General features: G+C 39.4%; 1 protein-coding gene across 4 annotated transcripts in view; it reads right to left on the reverse strand.

Annotated features, from left to right (window-relative positions):
• Positions 1-24324, reverse strand: part of SLAIN2 (SLAIN motif family member 2) — an 89680-nt gene that overhangs the window by 32712 nt on the left and 32644 nt on the right. For 3 of the 4 annotated variants that reach the window (XM_057547174.1, XM_007180767.3, XM_007180766.3), the window contains exons 2-6: positions 21095-21243; positions 15714-15878; positions 13672-13833; positions 2227-2586; positions 620-757 (exon numbers count right to left, since the gene is read on the reverse strand). In XM_057547174.1, coding sequence (XP_057403157.1) covers positions 620-757; positions 2227-2586; positions 13672-13833; positions 15714-15878; positions 21095-21209 — 940 coding nt within the window. In that variant the 5' untranslated portion in view covers positions 21210-21243. The remainder of the gene's footprint in view (positions 1-619; positions 758-2226; positions 2587-13671; positions 13834-15713; positions 15879-21094; positions 21244-24324) is intronic. The other variant, XM_007180768.3, reaches the window with a different exon arrangement.

Here is a 24324-nt window from a genome sequence, read left to right on the forward strand (position 1 = left end):
CCACATCACTTCTTGGCTCAGTTTGGCCACTTTGTCTTAGACGTTCCTTCTGCATGATTATCTGATCTTTGTTTATGTTGCATATGTCTCCTTAATTCAACAGTCTCAACGTTCCTTTCCATCAGGTTACCTTCAACTTTTTTAAAAAAGGAAATTCTACATTTGCTGGAGTATTTATTTTATTTATTAAGAATTTAACATGCCTTTAATTGTGCTATTATTTTTATGGGATCATTATTGTTTTTATTAATGTTCTAGTAAGAAAGCTCCTTGGGTTTTAAGTGGTCTGCTTCAGGACTATTTCCCCCCAAAATCCTGTCATTTTTAATGTGCAGTATTGCAGAATATAAGGTTTTTAAGGCATATATATTTATATATTAAACAGCTAGAACTTGCTTATTTTAGAATTCTAGAGAGACCACAGTTTCATACAGATTTAAGTATTGATACAATTGGGTATTTTATAGGGACAAATTTTAAATTTTAATACAGCTATGATCATCTTATAGCAATTGATAATCACTACATTTTACTATAGTTTAATACAGCTATTCAGCACAAAATTAAAGTCTATAATTTTCATTTATCTTTAAATAACTGATACATAAAAGATACTTACTGGCTGAAGCCTGAGGTTGCATGCGAGGTATTCCTCCATTTGGCACTTGAAAATTTGAGTCACTTCTGCTGCTTTTCACTGAGTCAACTTGTGTATTAGATGTTCGGGACAGGTTTGGAAGACTGCGTCTTAGTTTTTCTATGACAACAGAAATTTAATTAAAAGAAAAAATCAAAACATTCTTTCCCATGGAGAAAATTAAAATGTTAATTAACATTCAAAAATCAGATTCTTGGGCCTCCCTGTGGTGCAGTATGCAGGGAACACAGGTTTGAGCCCTGGTCTGGGAAGATCCCACATGCCATGGAGCAACTAAGCCCGTGCCCCACAGCTACTGAGCCTGTGCTCTAGAGCCTGCAAGCCACGACTACTGAGCCCGTGCACCTAGAGCCCGTGCTCTGCAACAAGAGAAGCCACCGCAATGAGAAGCCCGAGCAGTGCAACGAAGAGTAGCCCCTGCTTGCCGCAACTAGAGAAAGCCCGCGTGCAGCAACGAAGACCCAACACAGCCAAAAATAAAAATTAAATAAAATAAATAAATTTTTAAAAACTCAAATTCTTTATTTAAGTGTTCTGCATATTTTAGAAGAGCTACCAGGAAGTACACGTCTTATAAAAATAAACAATACAGTTTCTATAAATGGGCAGAACTGTTAAAAAGAACCATAAATTACTTAAATCAAAATCTATACACAGGGACTTCCCTGGTGGCTCAGTGGTTAAGAATCCACCTGCCAATGCAGGGGACACGGGTTTGATTCCCTGGTCCAGGAAGATCCCACATGCCACACAGCAACTAAGCCCGTGCACCACAACTACTGAGCCTGCGCTCTAGAGCCCTCGAGCCACAACTACTGAGCCCACATGCTGCAAGCACTGAGGTCCGCGTGCCTAGAGCCCGTGCTCTGCAACAAGAGAAGCCACCACAATGAGGAGCACGCGCACCGCAACGAAGAGCAGCCCCCCTCACCACAACTAGAGAAAGCCCGCGCGCAGCAACAAAGATCCAAAGCAGCCAAAAAAAAAAAAAAAAAAAAACTATACATAGATCACGTCATGAGTATAACAAAGCAAAACTAACATAATCAAGTAAAATTAAATTCACTTCTTCCTTTATTTTTGCATTGACTCAGTATTTTTTTAATAAATTTATTTATTTTATTGTATTTATTTTTGGCTGCGTTCTGTCTTCGCTGCTGCGCGTGGGCTTTCTCTAGTTGCGGCGAGCGGGGGCTACTCTTCCTTGCGGTGCACAGGCTTCTCATTGCGATGGCTCCTCTTGTCATGGAGCACGGGCTCTAGGCTCGCAGGCCCGGTAGTTGTGGCTCGGGGACTCTAGAGCACAGGCTCAGTAGTTGTGGCGCACGGGCTTAGTTGCTCCATGGCATGTGGGATCTTCCCAGACCAGGGCTCAAACCCATGTCCCCTCCACTGGCAGGCAGATTCTTAACCACTGTGCCACCAGGGAAGTCCCTGACTCAGTATTAATAAAACAATAAACTGTCTAAATTCTTGGTCTACTTTCTGAAATACAGAACCTTGGTAAAAACTGTGTTACTTTCATACTGAAATATGAAGGACAAACTTTTTCCATATATTATAGTTACCTTCATTTTTAACACTGGTTGTCTGTAAATCTGTGGGATGGCCTTGAAGGGAAAGGCGAGGTTGCTGTAAGCGGCTAATCATAGGCTGTGGGGACACTCTACTATATTCTATTCCCCGAGCAGGAGATCGAGAACGAGGTGAATTTCGGGGTGACTGCTTAGGTGATGGTCGAGGTGAATTGCGTGGTGATGGTGAAAACCTGTTAACAGCAGGGTATACTGCATGATGCATATTGTCATCTTCATCATCTAAACTTTGTGCATCAAGTTCCTGATCACTAAAAGTACCCCGTCTTGTAGAATTGCAAGATGAACCAGAACTGCGCCGAGATGCGGTGGCTGCATATTCTTGCCGGAGACCTGACAATAATGAATGTGTTATTTTATTTCTTTAGTTTTATTTTTAAACATTTAAATATTTTTAAGGTTTAAAAGCAAAAGATTATCATTGAGAAATTCAAATAGGGTATAACGTGTAAAGGAAAACTCCCTTTCACTTGATTCACCTTAGACTTTCCCACACATAAGGATGCATACACCACATCTAAAAGGCTATTTTTAAATTAAATGAAATTCATAAACTTTTGCCCAATTTCAACATTTCTTCTTGAATCCAAAATCTATATTAAAAATAGAACCATAAATTTAAAAATATTTCTACTCCAAAAGACAGTAATCCAAATTTGAGATTAATATTAAAGGAATACTGAAGGAAAACAATTACTGCCCAACCAGTGTAAAGAATACATCAGTGAGTAAATATACTCCCTGGATACTGAATCCTTGCATTAATCTTACTCAAGAAGATGATGAAGGAAACTTCTATTCCACTCTTAGGAATTCAATACTTGGGCACAAACATAATTTCAGTTGTTTCATAACCTAAGAGACTTCAATAACACAAGATAAATTCTAAGCCATCAAGTAAGAATTTTCAAAGGAGCCCCTTATTTATCTTGATATCTCCAGAAATACCCAAGCAACCTTAGGAGCCCTTCAAATAGTATAAAAACTTCTAGAATAAAAACAAATGTTGAGGGGGAGGGAGAAGATGGCGGAAGAGTAAGACGTGGAGATCACCTTCCTTCCCACAGATACAGTAGAAATACATCTACACGTGGAACTGCTCCTACAGAACACCCACTGAACGCTGGCAGAAAACGTCCGACCTCCAAAAAGGCAAGAAACTCCCCCCGTACTTGGGTAGAGCAAAAGAAAAAAGAAATAACAGAGACAAAAGAATAGGGACGGCACCTGCACCAGTGGGAGGGAGCTGTGAAGGAGGAAAGGTTTCCACGCACTAGGAAGCCCCTTCGTGGGCGGAGACTGCGGGTGGCGGAGGGGGGAAGCTTTGGAGCCACGGAGGAGAGCACAGCCACAGGGGTGCGGAGGGCAAAGCGGAGAGGTTCCCGCACAGAGGCTCGGCGCCGAGCAGCACTCACCAGCCCGAGAGGCTTGTCTGCTTCCCCGCCGGGGCGGGCGGGGCTGGGAGCTGAGGCTCGGGCTTCGGTTGGATCGCAGGGAGAGGACTGGGGCTGGCAGCGTGAACACAGCCTGAAGGGGTTAGCGCACCACAGCTAGCCGGGAGGGAGTCCAGGGAAAAAGTCTGCAGCTGCCGAAGAGGCAAGAGACTTTTTCTTCCCTCTGTGTTTCCTGGTGCGCGAGGAGAGGGGATTCAGAGCACCACCTAAACGAACTTCAGAGACTGGCGCGAGCCGCAGCTATCAGCGCAGACCCCACAGCAACAGGGGCACAGAGGAAAAAACGGAGAGACTCCCGCACAGAGGCTCGGCGCAGAGTAGCACTCACCAGCCCGAGAGGCTTGTCTGCTCACCCGCCGGGGCGGGCGGGGCTGGGAGCTGAGGCTCGGCTTCAGTCGGATCGCGGGGAGAGGACTGGGGCTGGCAGCGTGAACACAGCCTGAAGGGTTTAGTGCACCACAGGTAGCCGGAAGTGAGTCCGGGAAAAAGTCTGCAGCTGCCGAAGAGGCAAGAGACTTTTTCTTGCCTCTTTGTTTCGCGGCGGGCAAGGAGAGGGGATTCAGAGCGCCGTCTAAACGAACTCCAGAGAAGGGCGCGAGCCGCGGCTATCAGCGCGGATCCCACAGCAACAGGGGTGCAGAGGGAAAAACGGAGAGACTCCCGCACAGAGGCTTGGCGCCGAGCAGCGCTCACCAGCCCGAGAGGCTTGTCTGCTCACCCGCCGGGGCGGGCGGGGCTGGGAGCTGAGGCTCGGCTTCAGTCGGATCGCAGGGAGAGGACTCGGGCTGGCGGCGTGAACACAGCCTGAAGGGGTTAGCGCACCACAGCTAGCCGGGAGGGAGACCGGGAAAAGGTCTGCAGCTGCCGAAGAGGCAAGAGACTTTTTCTTGCCTCTTAGTTTCGCTGCGCGCAAGGAGAGGGGATTCACAGCGCCGCCTAAACGAACTCCAGAGAAGGGCGCGAGCCGCGGCGATCAGCGCGGACCCCAGAGACGGGCGTGAGACGCTGGGGCTGCTGCTGCCGCCTCCAAAAAGCCTGTGTGTGAGCACAGGTCACTCTCCACACCGCCCCTCCCGGTAGCCTGTGCAGCCCGCCACTGCCAGGGTCCCGGGAGCCGGGGACAACATCCCCGGGAGAACGCACTGCGCGCCTCAGGCTGGTGCAACGTCACGCCGGCCTCTGACGCCGCAGGCTCGCCCCGCCTCCTCTGTACCCCTCCCTCCCCGCGGCCTGGGTGAGCCAGAGCCCCCGAAGCAGCTGCTCCTTTAACCCCGTCCTGTCTGGGCGGGGAACAGACGCCCTCAGGCGACCTACACGCAGAGGAGGGTCCAAATCCAAAGCTGAACCCCAGGAGCTGTGCGAACAGGGAAGAGAAGGGGAAATCTCTCCCAGCAGCCTCAGGAGCAGCGGATTAAAGCTCCACAAACAACTTGATGTGCCTGCATCTGCTGAACACCTGAATAGACAACGAATCATCCCAAATTCAGGAGGTGGACTTTGGGAGCAGGAGATATTAATTTTTCCCCTTTTCCTTTTTTTTGTGAGTGTATATGTATATGCTTCTGGGTGAGATTTTGTCTGTATAGCTTTGCTTTACAATAGCTTTATTTTACTTCACTATATTATAGCCTCTTTCTTTCTTTCTTTCTATTTTTTCTCCCTTTTACTCTGAGCTGTGTGGACGAAAGGCTCTTGGTGCTCCAGCCAGGCATCAGGGCCGTGCCTCTGAGGTGGGAGAGCCAACTTCAGAACACTGGTCCACAAGAGACCTCCCAGCTCCACGTAATACCAAACGGCAAAAATCTCCCAGAGATCTCCATCTCAACATCAAGACCCAGCTTCACCCAACGACCAGCAAGCTACAGTGCTGGACACCCTATGCCAAACAACTAGCTAGACAGGAACACAACCCCATCCATTAGCAGAGAGGCTGCCTAAAATCATAATAAGGCCACAGACACCCCAAAATACACCACCAGACGTGGACGTGCCCACCAGAAAGACAAGATCTAGCCTCATCCACCAGAACTCAGGCACTAGTTCCCTCCACCAGGAAGCCTACACAACCCACTGAACCAACCTTAGCCACTGGGGACAGATACCAAAAACAACGGGAACTACGAACCTGCAGCCTGTGAAAAGGAGACCCCAAACACAGTAAGATAGGCAAAATGAGACGACAGAAAAACACACAGCAGATGAAGGAGCAGGCTCAAAACACACTGGACTTAACAAATGAAGAGGAAATAGGTAGTCTACCTGAAAAGGAATTCAGAATAATGATAGTAAGGATGATCCAAAATCTTGGAAATAGAATAGACAAAATGCAAGAAACATTTAACAAGGATGTAGAAGAACTAAAGAGGAACCAAGCAATGATGAAGAACACAATAAATGAAATTAAAAATACTCTAGATGGGATCAATAGTAGAATAACTGAGGCAGAAGAAAGGATAAGTGACCTGGAAGATAAAATGGTGGAAATAACTACTACAGAGCAGGATAAAGAAAAAAGAATGAAAAGAACTGAGGACAGTCTCAGGGACCTCTGGGACAACATTAAACGCTCCAACATTCGAATTATAGGGGTACCAGAAGAAGAAGAGAAAAAGAAAGGGACTGAGAAAATTTTTGAAGAGATTATAGTTGAAAACTTCCCTAATATGGGAAAGGAAATAGTTAATCAAGTCCTGGAAGCACAGAGAGTCCCATACAGGATAAACCCAAGGAGGAACACGCCAAGACACATATTAATCAAACTGTCAAAAATTAAATATAAGGAAAACATATTAAAGGCAGCAAGGGAAAAAAAACAAATAACACACAAGGGAATCCCCATAAGGTTAACATCTGATCTCTCAGCAGAAACTCTGCAAGCCAGAAGGGAGTGGCAGGATATACTTAAAGTGATGAAGGAGAAAAACCTACAACCAAGATTACTCTACCCAGCAAGGATCTCATTCAGATTTGATGGAGAAATTAAAACCTTTACAGACAAGCAAAAGCTGAGAGAGTTCAGCACCACCAAACCAGCTTTACAACAAATGCTAAAGGAACTTCTCTAGGCAAGAAACACAAGAGAAGGAAAACACCTACAATAACAAACCCAATACATTTAAGAAAATGGGAATAGGAACATACATATCGATAATTACCTTGAATGTAAATGGATTAAATGCTCCCACCAAAAGACACAGGCTGGCTGAATGGATACAAAAACAAGACCCATATATATGCTGTCTACAAGAGACCCACTTCAGACCTAGGGACACATACAGATTGAAAGTGAGGGGATGGAAAAAGATATTCCATGCAAATGGAAAGCAAAAGAAAGCTGGAGTAGCAATTCTCATATCAGACAAAATAGACTTTAAAATAAAGACTATTACAAGAGACAAAGAAGGACACTATATAATGATCAAGGGATAGATCCAAGAGGAAGGTATAACAATTGTAAATATTTATGCACCCAACATAGGAGCACCTCAATACATAAGGCAAATACTAACAGCCATAAAAGGGGAAATTGACAGCAACACAATCATAGTAGGGGACTTTAACACCCCACTTTCACCAATGGACAGATCATCCAAAATGAAAATAAATAAGGAAACACAAGCTTTAAATGATACATTAAACAATATGGACTTAATTGATATTTATAGGACATTCCACCCAAAAACAACAGAATACACATTTTTCTCAAGTGCTCATGGAACATTCTCCAGGATAGATCATATCTTGGGTCACAAATCAAGCCTTGGTAAATTTAAGAAAATTGAAATCGTATCAAGTATCTTTTCCGACCACAACGCTATGAGACTAGATATCAATTACAGGAAAAGATCTGTAAAAAATACAAACACATGGAGGCTACACAATACATTACTTAATAACGAAGTGATTACTGAAGAAATCAAAGGGGAAATCAAAAAATACCTAGAAACAAATGACAACGGAGACACGACGACCCAAAACCTATGGGACGCAGCAAAAGCAGTGCTAAGAGGGAAGTTTATAGCAATACAAGCCTATCTCAAGAAACAGGAAACATCTCGAATGAACAACCTAACCTTGCACCTAAAGCAATTAGAGAAAGAAGAACAAAAAAACCCCAAAGCCAGCAGAAGGAAAGAAATTATAAAGATCAGGTCAGAAATAAATGAAAAAGAAATGAAGGAAACAATAGCAAAAATCAATGAAACTAAAAGCTGGTTCTTTGAAAAGATAAACAAAATTGATAAACCATTAGCCAGACTCATCAAGAAAAAAAGGGAGAAGACCCAGATCAATAGAATTAGAAATGAAAAAGGAGAAGTAACCACTGACACTGCAGAAATACAAAAGATCATGAGAGATTACTACAAGCAACTCTATGCCAATAAAATGGACAACCTGGAAGAAATGGACAGATTCTTAGAAATGCACAAACTGCCAAGACTGAACCAGGAAGAAATAGAAAATATGAACAGACCAATCACAAGCACTGAAATTGAAACTGTGATTAAAAACCTTCCAACAAACAAAAGCCCAGGACCAGATGGCTTCACAGGTGAATTCTATCAAACATTTAGAGAAGAGCTAACACCTATCCTTCTCAAACTCTTCCAAAATATTGCAGAGGGAGGAACACTCCCAAACTCATTCTACGAGGCCACCATCACCCTGATACCAAAACCAGACAAAGATGTCACAAAGAAAGAAAACTACAGGCCAATATCACTGATGAACATAGATGCAAAAATCCTCAACAAAATACTAGCAAACAGAATCCAACAGCACATTAAAAGGATCATACACCATGATCAAGTGGGGTTTATCCCAGGAATGCAAGGATTCTTCAATATACGCAAATCAATCAATGTGATACACCATATTAACAAATTGAAGGAGAAAAACCATATGATCATCTCAATAGATGCAGAGAAAGCTTTCGACAAAATTCAACACCCATTTATGATAAAAGCCCTGCAGAAAGTAGGCATAGAGGGAACTTTCCTCAACATAATAAAGGCCATATATGACAAACCCACAGCCAACATTGTCCTCAATGGTGAAAAACTGAAACCATTTCCACTAAGATCAGGAACAAGACAAGGTTGCCCACTCTCACCACTATTATTCAACATAGTTCTGGAAGTCCTAGCCACAGCAATCAGAGAAGACAAAGAAATAAAAGGAATCCAAATCGGAAAAGAAGAAGTAAAGCTGTCACTATTTGCAGATGACATGATACTATACATAGAGAATCCTAAAGATGCTACCAGAAAACTCCTAGAGCTAATCAATGAATTTGGTAAAGTAGCAGGATACAAAATGAATGCACAGAAATCTCTTGCATTTCTATACACTAATGACGAAAAATCTGAAAGTGAAATTAAGAAAACACTCCCATTTACCATTGCAACAAAAAGAATAAAATATCTAGGAATAAACCTACCTAAGGAGACAAAAGACCTGTATGCAGAAAATTATAAGACACTGATGAAAGAAATTAAAGATGATACAAATAGATGGAGAGATATACCATGTTCCTGGATTGGAAGAATCAACATTGTGAAAATGACTCTACTTCCCAAAGCAATCTACAGATTCAATGCAATCCCTATCAAACTACCACTGGCATTTTTCACAGAACTAGAACAAAAAATTTCACAATTTGTATGGAAACACAAAAGACCCCGAATAGCCAAAGCCATCTTGAGAACGAAAAATGGAGCTGGGGGAATCAGGCTCCCTGACTTCAGACTATATTACAAAGCTTCAGTAAACAAGACAGTTTGGTACTGGCACAAAAACAGAAATATAGATCAATGGAACAGGATAGAAAGCCCAGAGATAAACCCACACACATATGGTCAACTTATCTTTGATAAAGGAGGCAAGCATATACAGTGGAGAAAAGACAGCCTCTTCAATAAGTGGTGCTGGGCTTCCCTGGTGGCGCAGTGGTTGAGAATCTGCCTGCCGATGCAGGGGACACGGGTTCGAGCCCTGGTCTGGGAAGATCCCACATGCCGCGGAGCGACTAAGCCCGTGCGCCACAACCACTGAGCCTGCGCGTCTGGAGCCTGTGCTCCGCAACAAGAGAGGCCGCGACAGTGAGAGGCCCGCGCACCGCGATGAAGAGTGGCCCCCGCTCGCCGCAACTAGAGAAAGCCCTCGCACAGAAACGAAGACCCAACACAGCCAAAAAATAAATATAAATAAATAAATAAATTAAAAAAAAAAAAAAAAAGCACTTGTTAGTGTTGGTTTAACACTAACAAGGTGGTTTAATAAGTGGTGCTGGGAAAATTGGACAGGTACATGTAAAAGTATGAAATTAGAACACTCCCTGACACCATGCTCAAAAATAAACTCAAAATGGATTAAAGACCTAAGTGTAAGGGCAGACACTATCAAACTCTTAGAGGAAAACATAGGCAGAACACTCTATGACATACATCACAGCAAGATTCTTTTTGACCCAGCTCCCAGAGAAATGGAAATAAGAACACAAATAAACAAATGGGACCTAATGAAACTTAAAAGCTTTTGCACAGCAAAGGAAACCATAAACAAGACCAAAAGACAACCCTCAGAATGGGAGAAAATATTTGCAAATGAAGCAACTGACAAAGGATTAATCTCCAAGATTTACAAGCAGCTCATGCAGCTCAATAACAAAAAAACAAACAACCCAATCCAAAAATGGGCAGAAGATCTAAATAGACATTTCTCCAAAGAAGATATACAGATGGCCTACAGACACATGAAAGAATGCTCAACATCATTAATCATTAGAGAAATGCAAATCAAAACTACAATGAGATATCATCTCACACCGGTCAGAATGGCCATCATCAAAAAATCTAGAAACAATAAATGCTGGAGAGGGTGTGGAGGAAAGGGAACACTCTTGCACTGTTGGTGGGAATGTAAATTGATACAGCCACTATGGAGAACAGTATGGAGGTTCCTTAAAAAACTACAAATAGAACTACCATATGACCCAGCAATCCCACTACTGGGCATATACCCTGAGAAAACCATAGGTCAAAAAGAGTCATGTACCAAAATGTTCATTGCAGCTCTATTTACAATAGCCAGGACATGGAAGCAACCTAAATGTCCATCGACAGATGAATGGATGAAGAAGATGTGGCACATATACACAATGGAATATTACTCAGCCATAAAAAGAAATGAAATGGAGGTATTTGTAATGAGGTGGATGGAGTTAGAGTCTGTCATACAGAGTGAAGTAAGTCAGAAAGAGAAAAACAAATACAGTATGCTAACACATATATACGGAATCTAAGGGAAAAAAAAAAAAAAAAGGCCATGAAGAACCTAGTGGCAAGACGGGAATAAAGACACAGACCTACTAGAGAATGGACTTGAGGATATGGGGAGGGGGTGGGGTGAGATGTGACAGGGTAAGAGAGTGTCATGGACATATATACACTACCAAATGTAAAATAGATAGCTAGTGGGAAGCAGCCGCACAGCACAGGGAGATCAGCTCGGTGCTTTGTGACCACCTAGAGGGGTGGGATGGGGAGGGTGGGAGGGAGGGAGATGCAAGAGGGAAGAGAAATGGGAACATATTGTATATGTATAACTGATTCACTTTGTTATAAAGCAGAAGCTAACACACTATTGTAAGGCAATTATACTTCAATAAAGATGTTTAAAAAAAAAAAACACTCTAAAAAAAAAAAAAAGTTGAAACATCTCAGTTTTCCCCAAGAACTATTAGAAAAAAAAAAAAAAATAAACAATGTAGATTGAAAAAACTTTCAAGGGTCACAAGAATAAAATTCATATCAAGCAAAAAAAAACAAAAAAAACAAAAAAAACAAATGTTGATAGATATTCAACGAGAAAAAAAATTACAATTGAAAAAACGTATGGAATTTAGATAACATTTTGAGGAAGTCCTGCTAACTACTGGCAGTTTAGCCCAAAAGATCTGTTCTACAGGAGTATCAAACTTTTAAGTTATATATTCATTCACAGAAAGTGATATCAACATGGTTCCCCAAAGTAGTGGATGAGAATCACACCAGGGTACCTGTAAAACTACAGATTCCTAGGGCCTGTCTAGCCCTTTGGTCAGGTTTGGGGACCACTGTAGTAACCAACAAATTACTTAGTGTCATGTTATAGCAAACATGGCACTAAAGTCACCTAGCAAAAGACGACAGACCAGTGAGAAGAGCGGTGTTTTAGAAAAGAAAAATCCAGATCCCAATGCAGGTTCCCCATTAACAAGGGGGTCCTAGGGAAGTCACAACCACTATGGGATTGTGTGTTTCTCATTTTAAAAATGAGGGAGCTTAACCAGGCAAAAGCACAAATCTGTTACTCTTCATTTTTGTTACCAAAGAACGGGAGAAACAATGTTGTAAAAAGGAAAATCATTCTCTTTAATTTAAAAAAAAAAAAAAAAAAGCTGGTGTTTTCAAGGAGGTATCACACACATTTTCAGCATTTTTTGTTTTGTTTTTTTTAATTCACCAGGAAAAGAAATATTTGTGCGTGTGAATAGCTTAGAAAGGATTTTTAAAGTAAGACTAAAATTTCTATTATGCATTACCAACACACAATATGAAAACTACAGCAAATAGCTGGTTGAATTTCTAACAAAATACTGCAGTCTAAAAAGTCAGGGTTCAAAGAAGAAATGAGTGAGTTTATTCTAACTGGTAGTTACACAGCATTCTTCATTCTTTTTTCACATCCATGATAATAAGTAACCCCTCACTAGCTGACAATACCATACTCCCAGTGAGGAGTTATATATACAAAGTTACAGAAGAAAAGGGTAAAATGTTATTAGTTTTTAGGGCTAAAGGTAGATAAAACAAGCACCAAACCTTTCTATCTTTCTAAGGGACGATGTGTGAAAATCAGACAAGAATTAGCAGAGTGAGAAACACTGCAGTTTCTTAATAAATGTTATAGCTTGATAAAACTTACTACATATTTACATAAAAGAAAGGACCTAAACAGAAAAATTTTGAACTAAACTATAGCATTGCTCCATTACCTCAGCCAACTGTCAAGACTCTGAAATCTGTGTTTCAAGGACCTTTTCATTATGAAGGTTAGAGAGACTGCTTCCTTCACAGTTAAGCCTATGGCATCATACAATAAAATATACAGGCAAGAATAATACTATCACCAACATCTTACATTCAGATGAGAGTCAGGGCACTAATGAGCCCTTGAAATAGTATGAAAAATTTTGTGCATATGCATATTTTGGGAATGACAGGGGACAACACTTTTATCAGATTCTCAAAGGTATATGTGACCTAAAAAGTTGCAAGGACCACTTTGCAAAGCAACATCACATGCTTCATTTAACTTAATGTCACAATTCCAATTTTCTCATGAAGGTCTTTTATACAGACTATACCAAACATTCTAAGAAAGATGAAATTTGCCCCCAAGGAGAAAAAAACTGATTTGGAGGGTGTGGAAAAAATCTTAGATATCATAATAGTTTGTGGCCCTTATAGTACAAAAAGAGATATACAGTATATCAATGGTATTAAAATTTAACGGGAGTGGGGGTGGGTAAAAAGGGGAAAAAAATGTCTAAATAGGCTCCTTGGGGAGGCAATAATGAAAGAACAGTTGAGAAACTCTGGTCTACACTAAGAAAACACAGAGCAACCGAGTAATAACTACAGAGTTACAGTGTAGAGTAACATGCAGGGTATGATTACCAGTCACAGAAGCAGAGCATAGCCTGTTTTTCTTTGCTCCTCACACAGCAAACTGCTCTACATACTATGGACTCTAAAAACAAGTTAATGAACAAACCAGTCCACTTGTTGAAAAAGCCTCTGAAATTTCAACATTTCTATTCTTACTACATTATTATTCCACAACACTTTGACATATTTAATAACGACAACAAAATTATACAGTAATGAAAGACCACAACTTTAACAATTAAAATACTTACTTTCTTCCTGCATCCGAGCTAGAATCTGCACATCAGTTACATCATTTAGCTTATAATTGGATCCAATTGAATCTTCATCTAATTCTGAAGCACTTAATTCACTGTCTATAGAGGATTGAGGACTGAGTGGAGGATTTCTGTCTGACAAACTTTTCAAATTACCTTAAAAAAGAAAATGATTCAAATTTCAGTGAAACAAAAATTGAATAACCATCTGTTGCAATTAACTTGATATTGTATCTTTGGATTCAGTTCATTGTTATTCTGCCTTTTCTATTTATAAAATTCCCAAATGTTAAAATTAAAAATTGACCTGATTAAGAATAAAGAGGGCTACAGAGGCTCCTTCATATATATTGAGAAATACAAAACACATTTTCTTATAGCTATAACTTATCTATATTCTTATGAAACAATTAAGTTTTCAAAACAGTACCTGGCAAGTAGTTAAGGGCTACAAAGACTCCTTCATATATAATGACAAATACAGAACACATTTTCTTATAGCTATAACTTATCTATATTCTTATGAAACAATTAAGTTTTCAAAACAGTACCTGGCAAGTAGTTAATGTTCAATAATACATGCTAGAGGATTTCAACTTTTACAAGGTAGCCAATGAAACTACTCTATCAATAGATGAATTTAAGATGTGTTTTCTCCTCCCAAATTCAGTCACTAGCAAATACCATCATCTTTTCCCTTGAATAAAAGCACCTACTTTTCCTAAACAAGAAAGCTATAATTTGAGGAAAATCAGGACTCTTTAGAGATTTAGGACAAACCAAAAAAAGAACACTAAGCTCATTTCTCCTACATTATGCCATGTTTACAAAATTCCTTTGCTAAACTAGTAATGGGGATCCAAGGAGTTCTCTGAAGTTTACTAGCGAAGCACAAAGATGGGATGAAGAAAATGACTGGATGAAAAAACTCATTTTATCACTGTAAACCAAAAGGGGGATAGAAGACAGGTCAGAGGAATAAAGGATATACATATCCAAAAGATTCTAATTTGTTTCTAAGGAAATGCTTTCATCAGATCATCAACTTCTAATGAAGAATTTTAAAAATCCCAAGACTGTCACTAATATTTCTAATACAGATTTATTTGAAACTTGTTTTCCAGAATTCTTCACCATAAGAGTCAGCTCCAACACGAATGGCACATAAAAAGAGCAAGAAGAATACGAAAGTTAATAGTTATGTTATCAAGAAGAGCATAGTGCACATGACAGGAAAAGTACTATAAGGTCAGTCTCAAATAGTGCCTGAATAAAATTCTTTATATTAAACAAATATGGCAGATCAACCGTTTTAGTACAACAGTCATGGATGAAATAAGTAGCAAGTAACAACCTACGTACAGAACAAACTTCAGGGTCAATAAGTGATGAGACTAGGGAGTATACAAGTCAAAAGTTTGAGGTGGTTAATAATACTTTAATTTTTAAGGAAGCTATGATAATTAATCATACCAATAGCAGTAATAAGAGTAACTGAATGGGTGAAATCTAAAGAACAGTAAGCTACAGAATAACAGTCTCAGTCACAGAACCACAGCAGAACATTCTTCCCCCAATTATAGCAATCTATCCCTCTCCCATATCATTTAGAGCTCTAAACACCCTCTTGGCACATTCATATACAGCCTTGTACTATTATTTAACTACAATATCAAAGCTTATTAAAATTCCTATTAAAAGAGTTTTAACTGTAGCTTTTACAACCTAAGCAAGCTACTCAGTAAGCATCTATTGGTTAAAAGAATAAAGCCTGTGACCCTATTTTATCAAGCCACATTAAAAAACTTTTACACACATGCTAAAGAAAACTTTATGAATGTAACTTGGCTTATCTGTATCACTGGTGCCTAGTACTGTACTACCTGGTGCTAAGTAGCACCTCAATGATATCTTCTCTAACCAGTTGGAGGTTTCATAAATAAAGGAACTTGAACTACTGATGAGTAAGTTATTTTCTGAGGCAGGGCAGTAAGTTAAAAACCATTTCTTAATTACTCCATTTCATTTCTCCTTACCTGAATTTCCAGGAAGTATTAGCTGTTTGACTATAGGAGGTCGCACTGGGGTTGAGGACGGAGAATTGAAACCACTGCTGTATGGGCTACTGGCATTTGGACTGTAAGGACTTGTGTAACTGATGGAGTTGAAAGGATTATTATACAAATTCTGCCTCTTGAGAGCTGCATTAATGACAAGGGGAAAAATCAAATTGAAGAAAAGGCTAATAACATCTCAAAAATTTTCCTATTAGGGGGACTTCCCTGGTGGCGGAGTGGTTAAGAATCCGCCTGCCAATGCAGGGGACACAGGTTCGAGCCCTGGTCCAGGAAGATCCTACATGCTGCGGAGCAACCAAGCCCATGCACCACAACTACTGAGCCTGTGCTCTAGAGCCTGCGAGCCACAACTACTGAGCCCATGTGCCAAAACTACTGAAGCCCATGCACCTAGAGCCCATGCTCTGCAACAAGAGAAGCCACTGCAATGAGAAGCCCGCGCACCACAATGAAGAGTAGGCCCCACTTGCCGCAACGAGAGAAAGCCCGCGCGCAGCGACGAAGACCCAACGCAGCCAAAAATAAAAAATATAAATAAAAATAAATTTATAAAAAAAAAATTTCCCATTAGGAAATTCAGTAAGTCATTATCTCAGTTTAAACACAAACATTTCTATACTAGTGGAGAGAAATATATCACATTAATAATCCCAACAAAATATTTCCACTATCTTAAATTTTGTTATGCAAATAAAACAGGAGCCACACCAAACAGAAATAATACTATAGGAAGAATATCTCCTCAACAAATTATTAGCTACTAAATTAAGTTACTTCTATCTTGTTGGAAAGTTTATTCCAACTGTATCAACCTTGAACGGCCTTTAAAAATAAAATGAATATAAAAGCATATTTGTGTTGTCTCATTTTTCTATAACAAATACATACTGCTAATAACAACAAAAAACTATGAAATAATGAGTTTTAAAAATAGTCTTTCCAAAGTTTGGATTTTTGAAAAAATAAAGCAGTACTATTTAGGCCAGATTAAGGTCAAACACACAAGAATTCTTTTAAAAGAAACCCCCCCCGCCCCATTTTCTGGGCCAAGGAGAATACTTCTGCCAAAAAAGGGGAAAAATTTGTGCTATGCATATAAAATTATAAAAATAGTATGAAAGTAGGGCTAAGATATCAATTATATACAAGAAAAATTAATACTTAAAATATTTTTTCTTTTCTTCACCCTATTCTAAAATCTACAGCTTATTCATATTTATGACCATCACCAAAGTACTATGCAGAATAAATACACAAATGTGACATGGTTCTTCTTCTCAAGAGGCCTAACGCCAAGTAGCACAGGCAGAAAAAACAGTGATTTCAAGGCAAAATGAAATGAGTACTATCATAAAGGCGCAAAGAGGCTAATGGAAATGATGAGATAGGAGTAATTCATTACAACTGAGAGAAAGTCGGTAGTAAGGCTTTTTGGAAGGAGAGGCACTGGAGCAGTCTTGAGAGAATAATTTGATAGTACACTGGAAATGGGGAAAGTATATGTTTTCATCTGTGTTTATAACATAAACTAAAGCCATGTCTTGAAAATGCATAGTGTGTCCAGGGAATAACAGTGAGTAATCTAGAAAGGTAAAGCTCATGGTGAGGGACAAAACAGGAAAAACCAGCTGGGGCCAGGTCACAGGAGGCCTGGAATACTATGCTCAGGAGTCTGAAATTTGTTCAGTAGCAGTGATAACACCATCAGGGACTTTTGAGCAAGAGCAATATGATCCAATCAGCTTAGGGAAAAAAAACTGATGGAAAGTCTAATGTTAAATAGATTAGACTGAACTAGGCAATAAAAGTGACCAAAAAAAAAAAAAAGGAAGAAAAGGATAAATATTAAAAATCGGTAAGGATTACTAAAGGGAAAAAAAATAAGATGGTTCTGAAGTTTCTGGTTTGCCTATAAGCAGAGCACTGGTTTTGGGAGGAGGAACACATGTTTTCTGTTTAGTTTTTCTGTTTAGTTGGATAGTGTGGTAAGTTGGCCAGTATAGTTTTCTACATATTCACCATGAGACAAGACACCACTAAACATATTTAGTATGTAGTATGTAGCATGATCTCAATATATCAACGAGCAGAAATAGGGGTGTTCATTCCTTCCTATCTCTTTACTCTTCTATTTCCTTTGAAGTGCAGTCTCTCTTTATTTGGTTATTTAATCACTAGCATTTCAAGTTCTCAACTCTTTTATCTTCTCACTCTAAACCATATTCCTTTTCTTGAGAAATCTCATTCATACTCCCAACATTAGTTATTATCTCTATTCCCCCAAATATCCATTACTTATATCTCCAGGCCTAAGTTTCCATGAGCTTCAGTCCCATACATGCTGCCCATTTAATGTCTCCCCTGAGGGTATGGTAAATGCACCCCAGAGCCAACAAGTCCAAATCCAAACTCATTACTTTTGAGCTAAAACAAATTCTCTTCCTGGGATCTCTATCTCAGAATGATAACAACATTCATCCTATTACACAAGCTGGAAACCTAGAAATCACTGCTGATACTTTCTTCTCCCTCATTTCCTCATATTTGGTTCATTCCTTTTTCCTTTCACACCTTTTCATGTCCACTACGACCCTTTCCCCCCAACACACACTACCCAGCTATCATCATCAACCCTCCTCAAAAGCATCCTACAGTTCACTTTCGGCCCTCTCCAATCTACTCTCCATACTACAGCTAAGCATGTCCTCATCAACGTGCAAATCCTATCATTTCTTCTTGCCAACACATACCATACCCTTGAATAAAACCCTTCAGTATCTTCCCATTGCTTTTAGAGTAAAGTCCAAAACCTTTAACATGGTCTCTAAGGCCTTGCAGAGTCTGGCTCCTACATACTGTTCGGATCTCATGTCCAGTTCCTCATGTACGCCAGGCTCCCGCCCATATGCTCCCACAGGCCTCCCACAGAGCCTTTACACACGCTGTTCTCACCACCTGGAACACTCTACTCCCTCTGTCGCCTTCCCCTTTAGCCCACTTAAATTTTCCTGAATCTTTAGGACTCAGGCCAAACATTACTTCCTGAAGTAAAATTCTAATTTCTCCAAGCTCAAAGCACTGTAGATTATTCTTTTATTACATATCACCAGTTATAAAAATTACTTGTATTGACACGTTTCCCCTACTAGATGATAAACTCCATGAGTGCAGGTACAGTGTTAGTCTTTCTTCATCATGTATCCGCTACCCTTTCCCCAACGCCTGATACATAACAGGCTCTCAAAAAATATTAATTGAATATATGCATAAATAAAGGAGATTAGTTTAAATAAAGATGATACTGGATATAGTATGAATGGATGAAATCATCAAAACAGAGAGAAATGGGGCAAAAGAGACACCTGGGCAGATGGGGCGGGGGTTGGGGGGAGGTAGGAGGAATGGGAAGTTAAATGGGTACAGAATTTTAGTATGGGATAACAAAAAAGTTCTGGAGATAGACAGTGGTGATGGCAATGTGAATGTACTTAATGCCACTGAACTGTATGAACTGTATATTTAAAAATGGTGGAAGTGGGAAATTTTGTGCTATATAAATCTTACCCCCCCCCCAAAACACACACAAAAAGATGGGCAGAGAAGGGAGAAACTTTAAAGAAGACTGAAAAGAAAACCGGAGGGAGAATAAGGGTAAAAAAGATAATGCGCTATCAAAAAAACAAGAGAAGAATACCTTAGGAACATGTGCTGGTACACTAAAGAGAAGCTGAGTATGATGGAGTAGAAACGGCTGTGCTAGAATATAATAGCTAAGTTCCTAGGAAGCTTTGCCTTATCAAAAAAATACACTTAAAAAACAATCTCCCCTTTAACCTGGGAAAAGAGAGGTTTAGGACTACAAGGTTCAAACTTGCAACAGCCAAATTATTTTTCTTTAAATATATACAGCTATAGCTATTGCTCTGTGCATACAGCTATAAAATCTAAACACTGTTAAGCAGATCCAGTACTTGATTACACCTAGTTTTGGTTCAAGAATAACAGCTTTTCTTACATGCTCCTACTATCTTTAATACCTTTGTTATAATAAAGCAAAAAGCTACTCACTCCAATTGCTACTTTTGAAGTGCAACAGCTTTGGTTTTCTCCCCTATGTCCATCCCATACATTATTTTCTTATAATAACCACTGCTCCTGCTGAACAAACTACACTTTACTATATGACAGTTTAACTGTGTAGGCTCCCCCCAGCCTCCCCTGACCATTTGCAGCTTACACTCTAACAAAAGAGCACATACTTCAATAATAAAGCCAAAAAAAAGCAATTTTAAGGACATGGCTGCCAAGTAAACACAAAGCAAAAAACAAAACTCTATTTAGGATTAGTAATCATGTATCAATCTTTTACTACATGAGTATTCCAGGAAACTGATATTCTTTTTTTTTTTTTTTTTGGCCTCGCTGCGGGGCTTGCAGGATCTTAGTTCCCTGACCAGGGACTGAACCAGGGCCCCAGCACTGAAAGCGTTGAGTACTATCCACCGGACCCCCAGGGAATTCCCAGAAACTGATATTCTTTTTTTAAATTTTTTTTTTGAAACATATTTTTAAAAGACTGAGAGTAATTCCAAGAAAGAGTCAATAATATTTTTCCTACATTTCTAACACACTGGCATGCTACATTAAATACCATAAATAGTGACACACACATTTTGTCAGCTTTGTGAATGCTATTAAACAATAGAACATAAAAGCAATTTAACTTAAAATGCCAAGTTAAAAAAAAAAAAGAGAGGGGAAATGAATACATTTATTAAGCACTACCATGAGCCAGAAAAACATGCTAGCCTCTTTCAACATTATCATTTAATCCTTAAATAACACTTACAGGGTTCATCATGCTTATAAGAAAACTGAGCTTATAGGAGTTAAATAATTCGCAGAGTCACATAGCAACTAAGTGACAGAGTGAGAATGAGGGCTCTTTGGTTCTCAACCTGTATCTTTCTACCACATCAAAATTTCCCTGAGGCTGGTGAGATGATTTTAGATGATACCAGACAAAACATTTTTAAAAAATAATTATTTATTTTAGCTTGCATCAAAAAAACCTTATTACATAAAATCCATTATTTCATGGATATTTTTTAGGATGAAGCTAAATAAAAATATGGAGATTTTTTTTAAAAAGCTATTAAGAAAATAACAGAACAGAGTTATGTGCATATGGCAAAAACTCACGATGGCATGCACAATGTGATTTGGAAAACACCCCCAAGCAAAGAACTGCCTTCCTAAAAACATACCAGTCAACATTTATCTGTTTTTTGATTAAAGAAAGCAAAGAGATGAATTTACAAGTAAAATTATAGACATACCTGACATAGTTTGATCAAGTTTGTGGATAAGAGACTTTTTAGCACATTCAACATCAGGACTTGGGTAATCCAAAACTTGCCTGCACCAAACTAAAGGACTAACTGATTTCTGCATTGGTGTAAGTTTTTTCTTTGGTGATGAATACAGCCTAGAAGAAAACAAAAAACAAAAACAAAAAAGGGTAATGTTAATTATTAAGCACAAGGTTATAAAATAGGGATCCTTTGGAACAGATTTAAATTGGGGGATGGGGAGTAAAAATGATGGAGTATGTTTAAAATCACCCACATTTACTTTCTGCACAGGAAGAAAATGGCACTACAATCATCAATATAAGCCCAAATCTCAACTATTAAATGAACCCAAATGAGGCCAACTGTCCAGTCCTAAAATGTGTCTTATTTTTCTCTTTTACTCTCATTTCAAAAACTATGAAGAAACATGTCTTTACAATATTTTTTTCTGTTTTCAATAGTTCTTAACTCCTTAATATAACCATATCATTAAGTCCTGTCTAGAAGGCAGATAAATACCTTGCTTTCCAACTCCCAGTTCCCTTCCTACCACAAACCACACAAAAATTCACCATTAGTAATGCATTCCTTTTACTTAAGCAGTACCCACTCTGTAGCCCTTTTTTCAAATGATACGTCAGAGAAAAGCAATACATTAAAAAATCCTTAATAACAATATGAATCAATTTATGAAATTACTTCAGTTTCAGTAAAGAAGAAAGGAAAAGTATTTTACAAGCTCCTGGGGAAGGTATATAAAAACAAAAAGGTGAGAAGGTACTTCCTACTTCATTTGTTTTTCCTCAAATTAATTCAGATTACATCAATTGATGTTAATTTATTTCAAATGTGACTCTATATGAAAAATGTGAAGTTACTTGAATTCTAACCAGAGTGGTTTCCAAATTAAGACACTTAAGTGAAATCTATGATGTAAACAAAATTACTACACTTCCAGATGGATGGGATGTAAAATCAGCTCCTTTATTGCACCTGACTGACTCATGGAGGATGGGGAAAAGGGAGAAAAAGCGCTCCATTTGACATTGCCTCCTTCTGTCTTGTTGATGCTGCATAGAGGTGGAGGTTCAGCTCTCCCACTGGGCCTCTATGACTTAATTTTAGCAGAAATAGGGGAATAAAGCAATATTTTTCAAGTTTTCTTGACAAGTAAAAACTTGACAATCTCAATTTGTTGTAAGTTACATTAGCCATCAATAAATTGGCTGTGTCCATCAGAACACAGTCCCTCTTGACTGAACTGTATATTATCATTTAAGAAATTCAAAAGCGTCAGAGTGAAAAAAAATGTTTTTAGTAGGCAAATTGATAAGGGTAGGAAATAAAAAAAGATGGAAGAATACAAAATTACTCTTAAATTTTTAGCTTTTGTAACTGAAAGAATCATAGTGCCATTGACAAAAACAGGAAAGCTACCATTCACCTGGTATAGGCGAGATTATGATGTTTTAGTTTAACTGATTTTGAATTATTGATGTTTTATTCATTTAGTTTATAGTAGTTTCTGTATTTTTAAAGATGCTAAAAGTACCTTACAACTTTTTTTTTTTTTAAAGAAATTCACGAGGGCTTCCCTGGTGGCGCAGTGGTTGAGAATCTGCCTGCTAATGCAGGGGACACGGGTTCGAGCCCTGGTCTGGGAAGATCCCACATGCCACGGAGCAGCTGGGCCCGTGAGCCACAATTGCTGAGCCTGCGCGTCTGGAGCCTGTGCCCCGCGACGGGAGGGGCCGCGATAGAGAAAGGCCCGCGCACCGCGATGAAGAGCGGTCCCCGCACCGCGATGAAGAGTGGCCCCCGCTTGCCGCAACTGGAGAAAGCCCTCGCACGAACCGAAGACCCAACACAGCCAAAAATAAATAAATAAATAAATAAATAAATAAATAAATAAATAAATAAATAAGAAAATCCTTAAAAAAAAAAAGAAATTCACGGTCTTTTATTTATTTATTTATTTATTTATTCATTTATGACTGTGTTGAGTCTTCGTTTCTGTGCGAGGGCTTTCTCTAGTTGCGGCAAGTGGGGACCACTCTTCATCGCGGTGCTCGGGCCTCTCACCATCGCGGCCTCTCTTGTTGCGGAGCACAGGCTCCAGACGCGCAGGCTCAGTAATTGTGGCTCACGGGCCCAGTTGCTCCGTGGCATGTGGGATCTTCCCAGACCAGGGCTCGAACCCGTGTCCCCTGCATTGGCAGGCAGATTGTCAACCACTGCGCCACCAGGGAAGCCCCCTTACAACTTTTTTTAAAAACAACTTTTTCAAGATTTTACAACCATAAAATTTGCCTGTGTAATTTCTGCACCATAAAATTCATTGTATAATTTGATGAATTTAGTATTTAGTTACCCCAACCATCACCACCATGTAATTTTAGAACATTTTTATCACCCTAAAAAGAAACCCCCTTTCCGTTTCTACCTCCAGCCCTAGGCAATAACAAATCTGCTTTCTGCTCCATGTTCTTTTCCAGACATTTCATATAAACAGAATCATACGATGTGTGTTTTGTGTGTCTGGCTTCTTTCACATGAATTGCCAAAGTCTGAAAGAAAGAGTGATACACACTACTATATATAAAATAGATAACTAATAAGGACCTACTGTATAGCACAGGGAACTCTACTCAATACTTTGTAATGGCGTTTATGGGAAAAGAATATAAAAAAGAGTGGACATACGTGTATGTATAACTGATTCACTTTGCTGTACACCTGAAACACAATACTGTAAATCAACTATACTCCAATTAAAAAACAAAACAAAACCAAAAAGCCCAACATTTCCTAAAAGTTCTCAACACAAGGAAAAAAATAATTTTCTTCTCCCCCCCCCCTTTTTGTATCTGTATGAGATGATGAATGTTAACTAAACTTATTGTGGTAATCATCTTGCAAAATACGTAAGTCATGTCATTATGCTGTATACCTTAAACTTATACAGTGCTATATCTCAATTATATCTCAATAAAACTAAAAAAAAAAAAAAAGGAGTGAGCATTGCTACAAACACTACCAATATTAAAAGAATTGTAAGGGGCTTCCCTGGTGGCGCAGTGGTTGAGAACCTGCCTGCCGATGCAGGGGACACGGGTTCAAGCCCTGGTCTGGGAAGATCCCACATGCCGCAGAGCAACTAGACCTGTGAGCCACAACTACTGAGCCTGCGCGTCTGGAGCCTGTGCTCCGCAACA

Source organism: Balaenoptera acutorostrata, chromosome 5, assembly GCF_949987535.1.
Source record: "Balaenoptera acutorostrata chromosome 5, mBalAcu1.1, whole genome shotgun sequence".
Lineage (NCBI taxonomy): Eukaryota > Metazoa > Chordata > Mammalia > Artiodactyla > Balaenopteridae > Balaenoptera > Balaenoptera acutorostrata.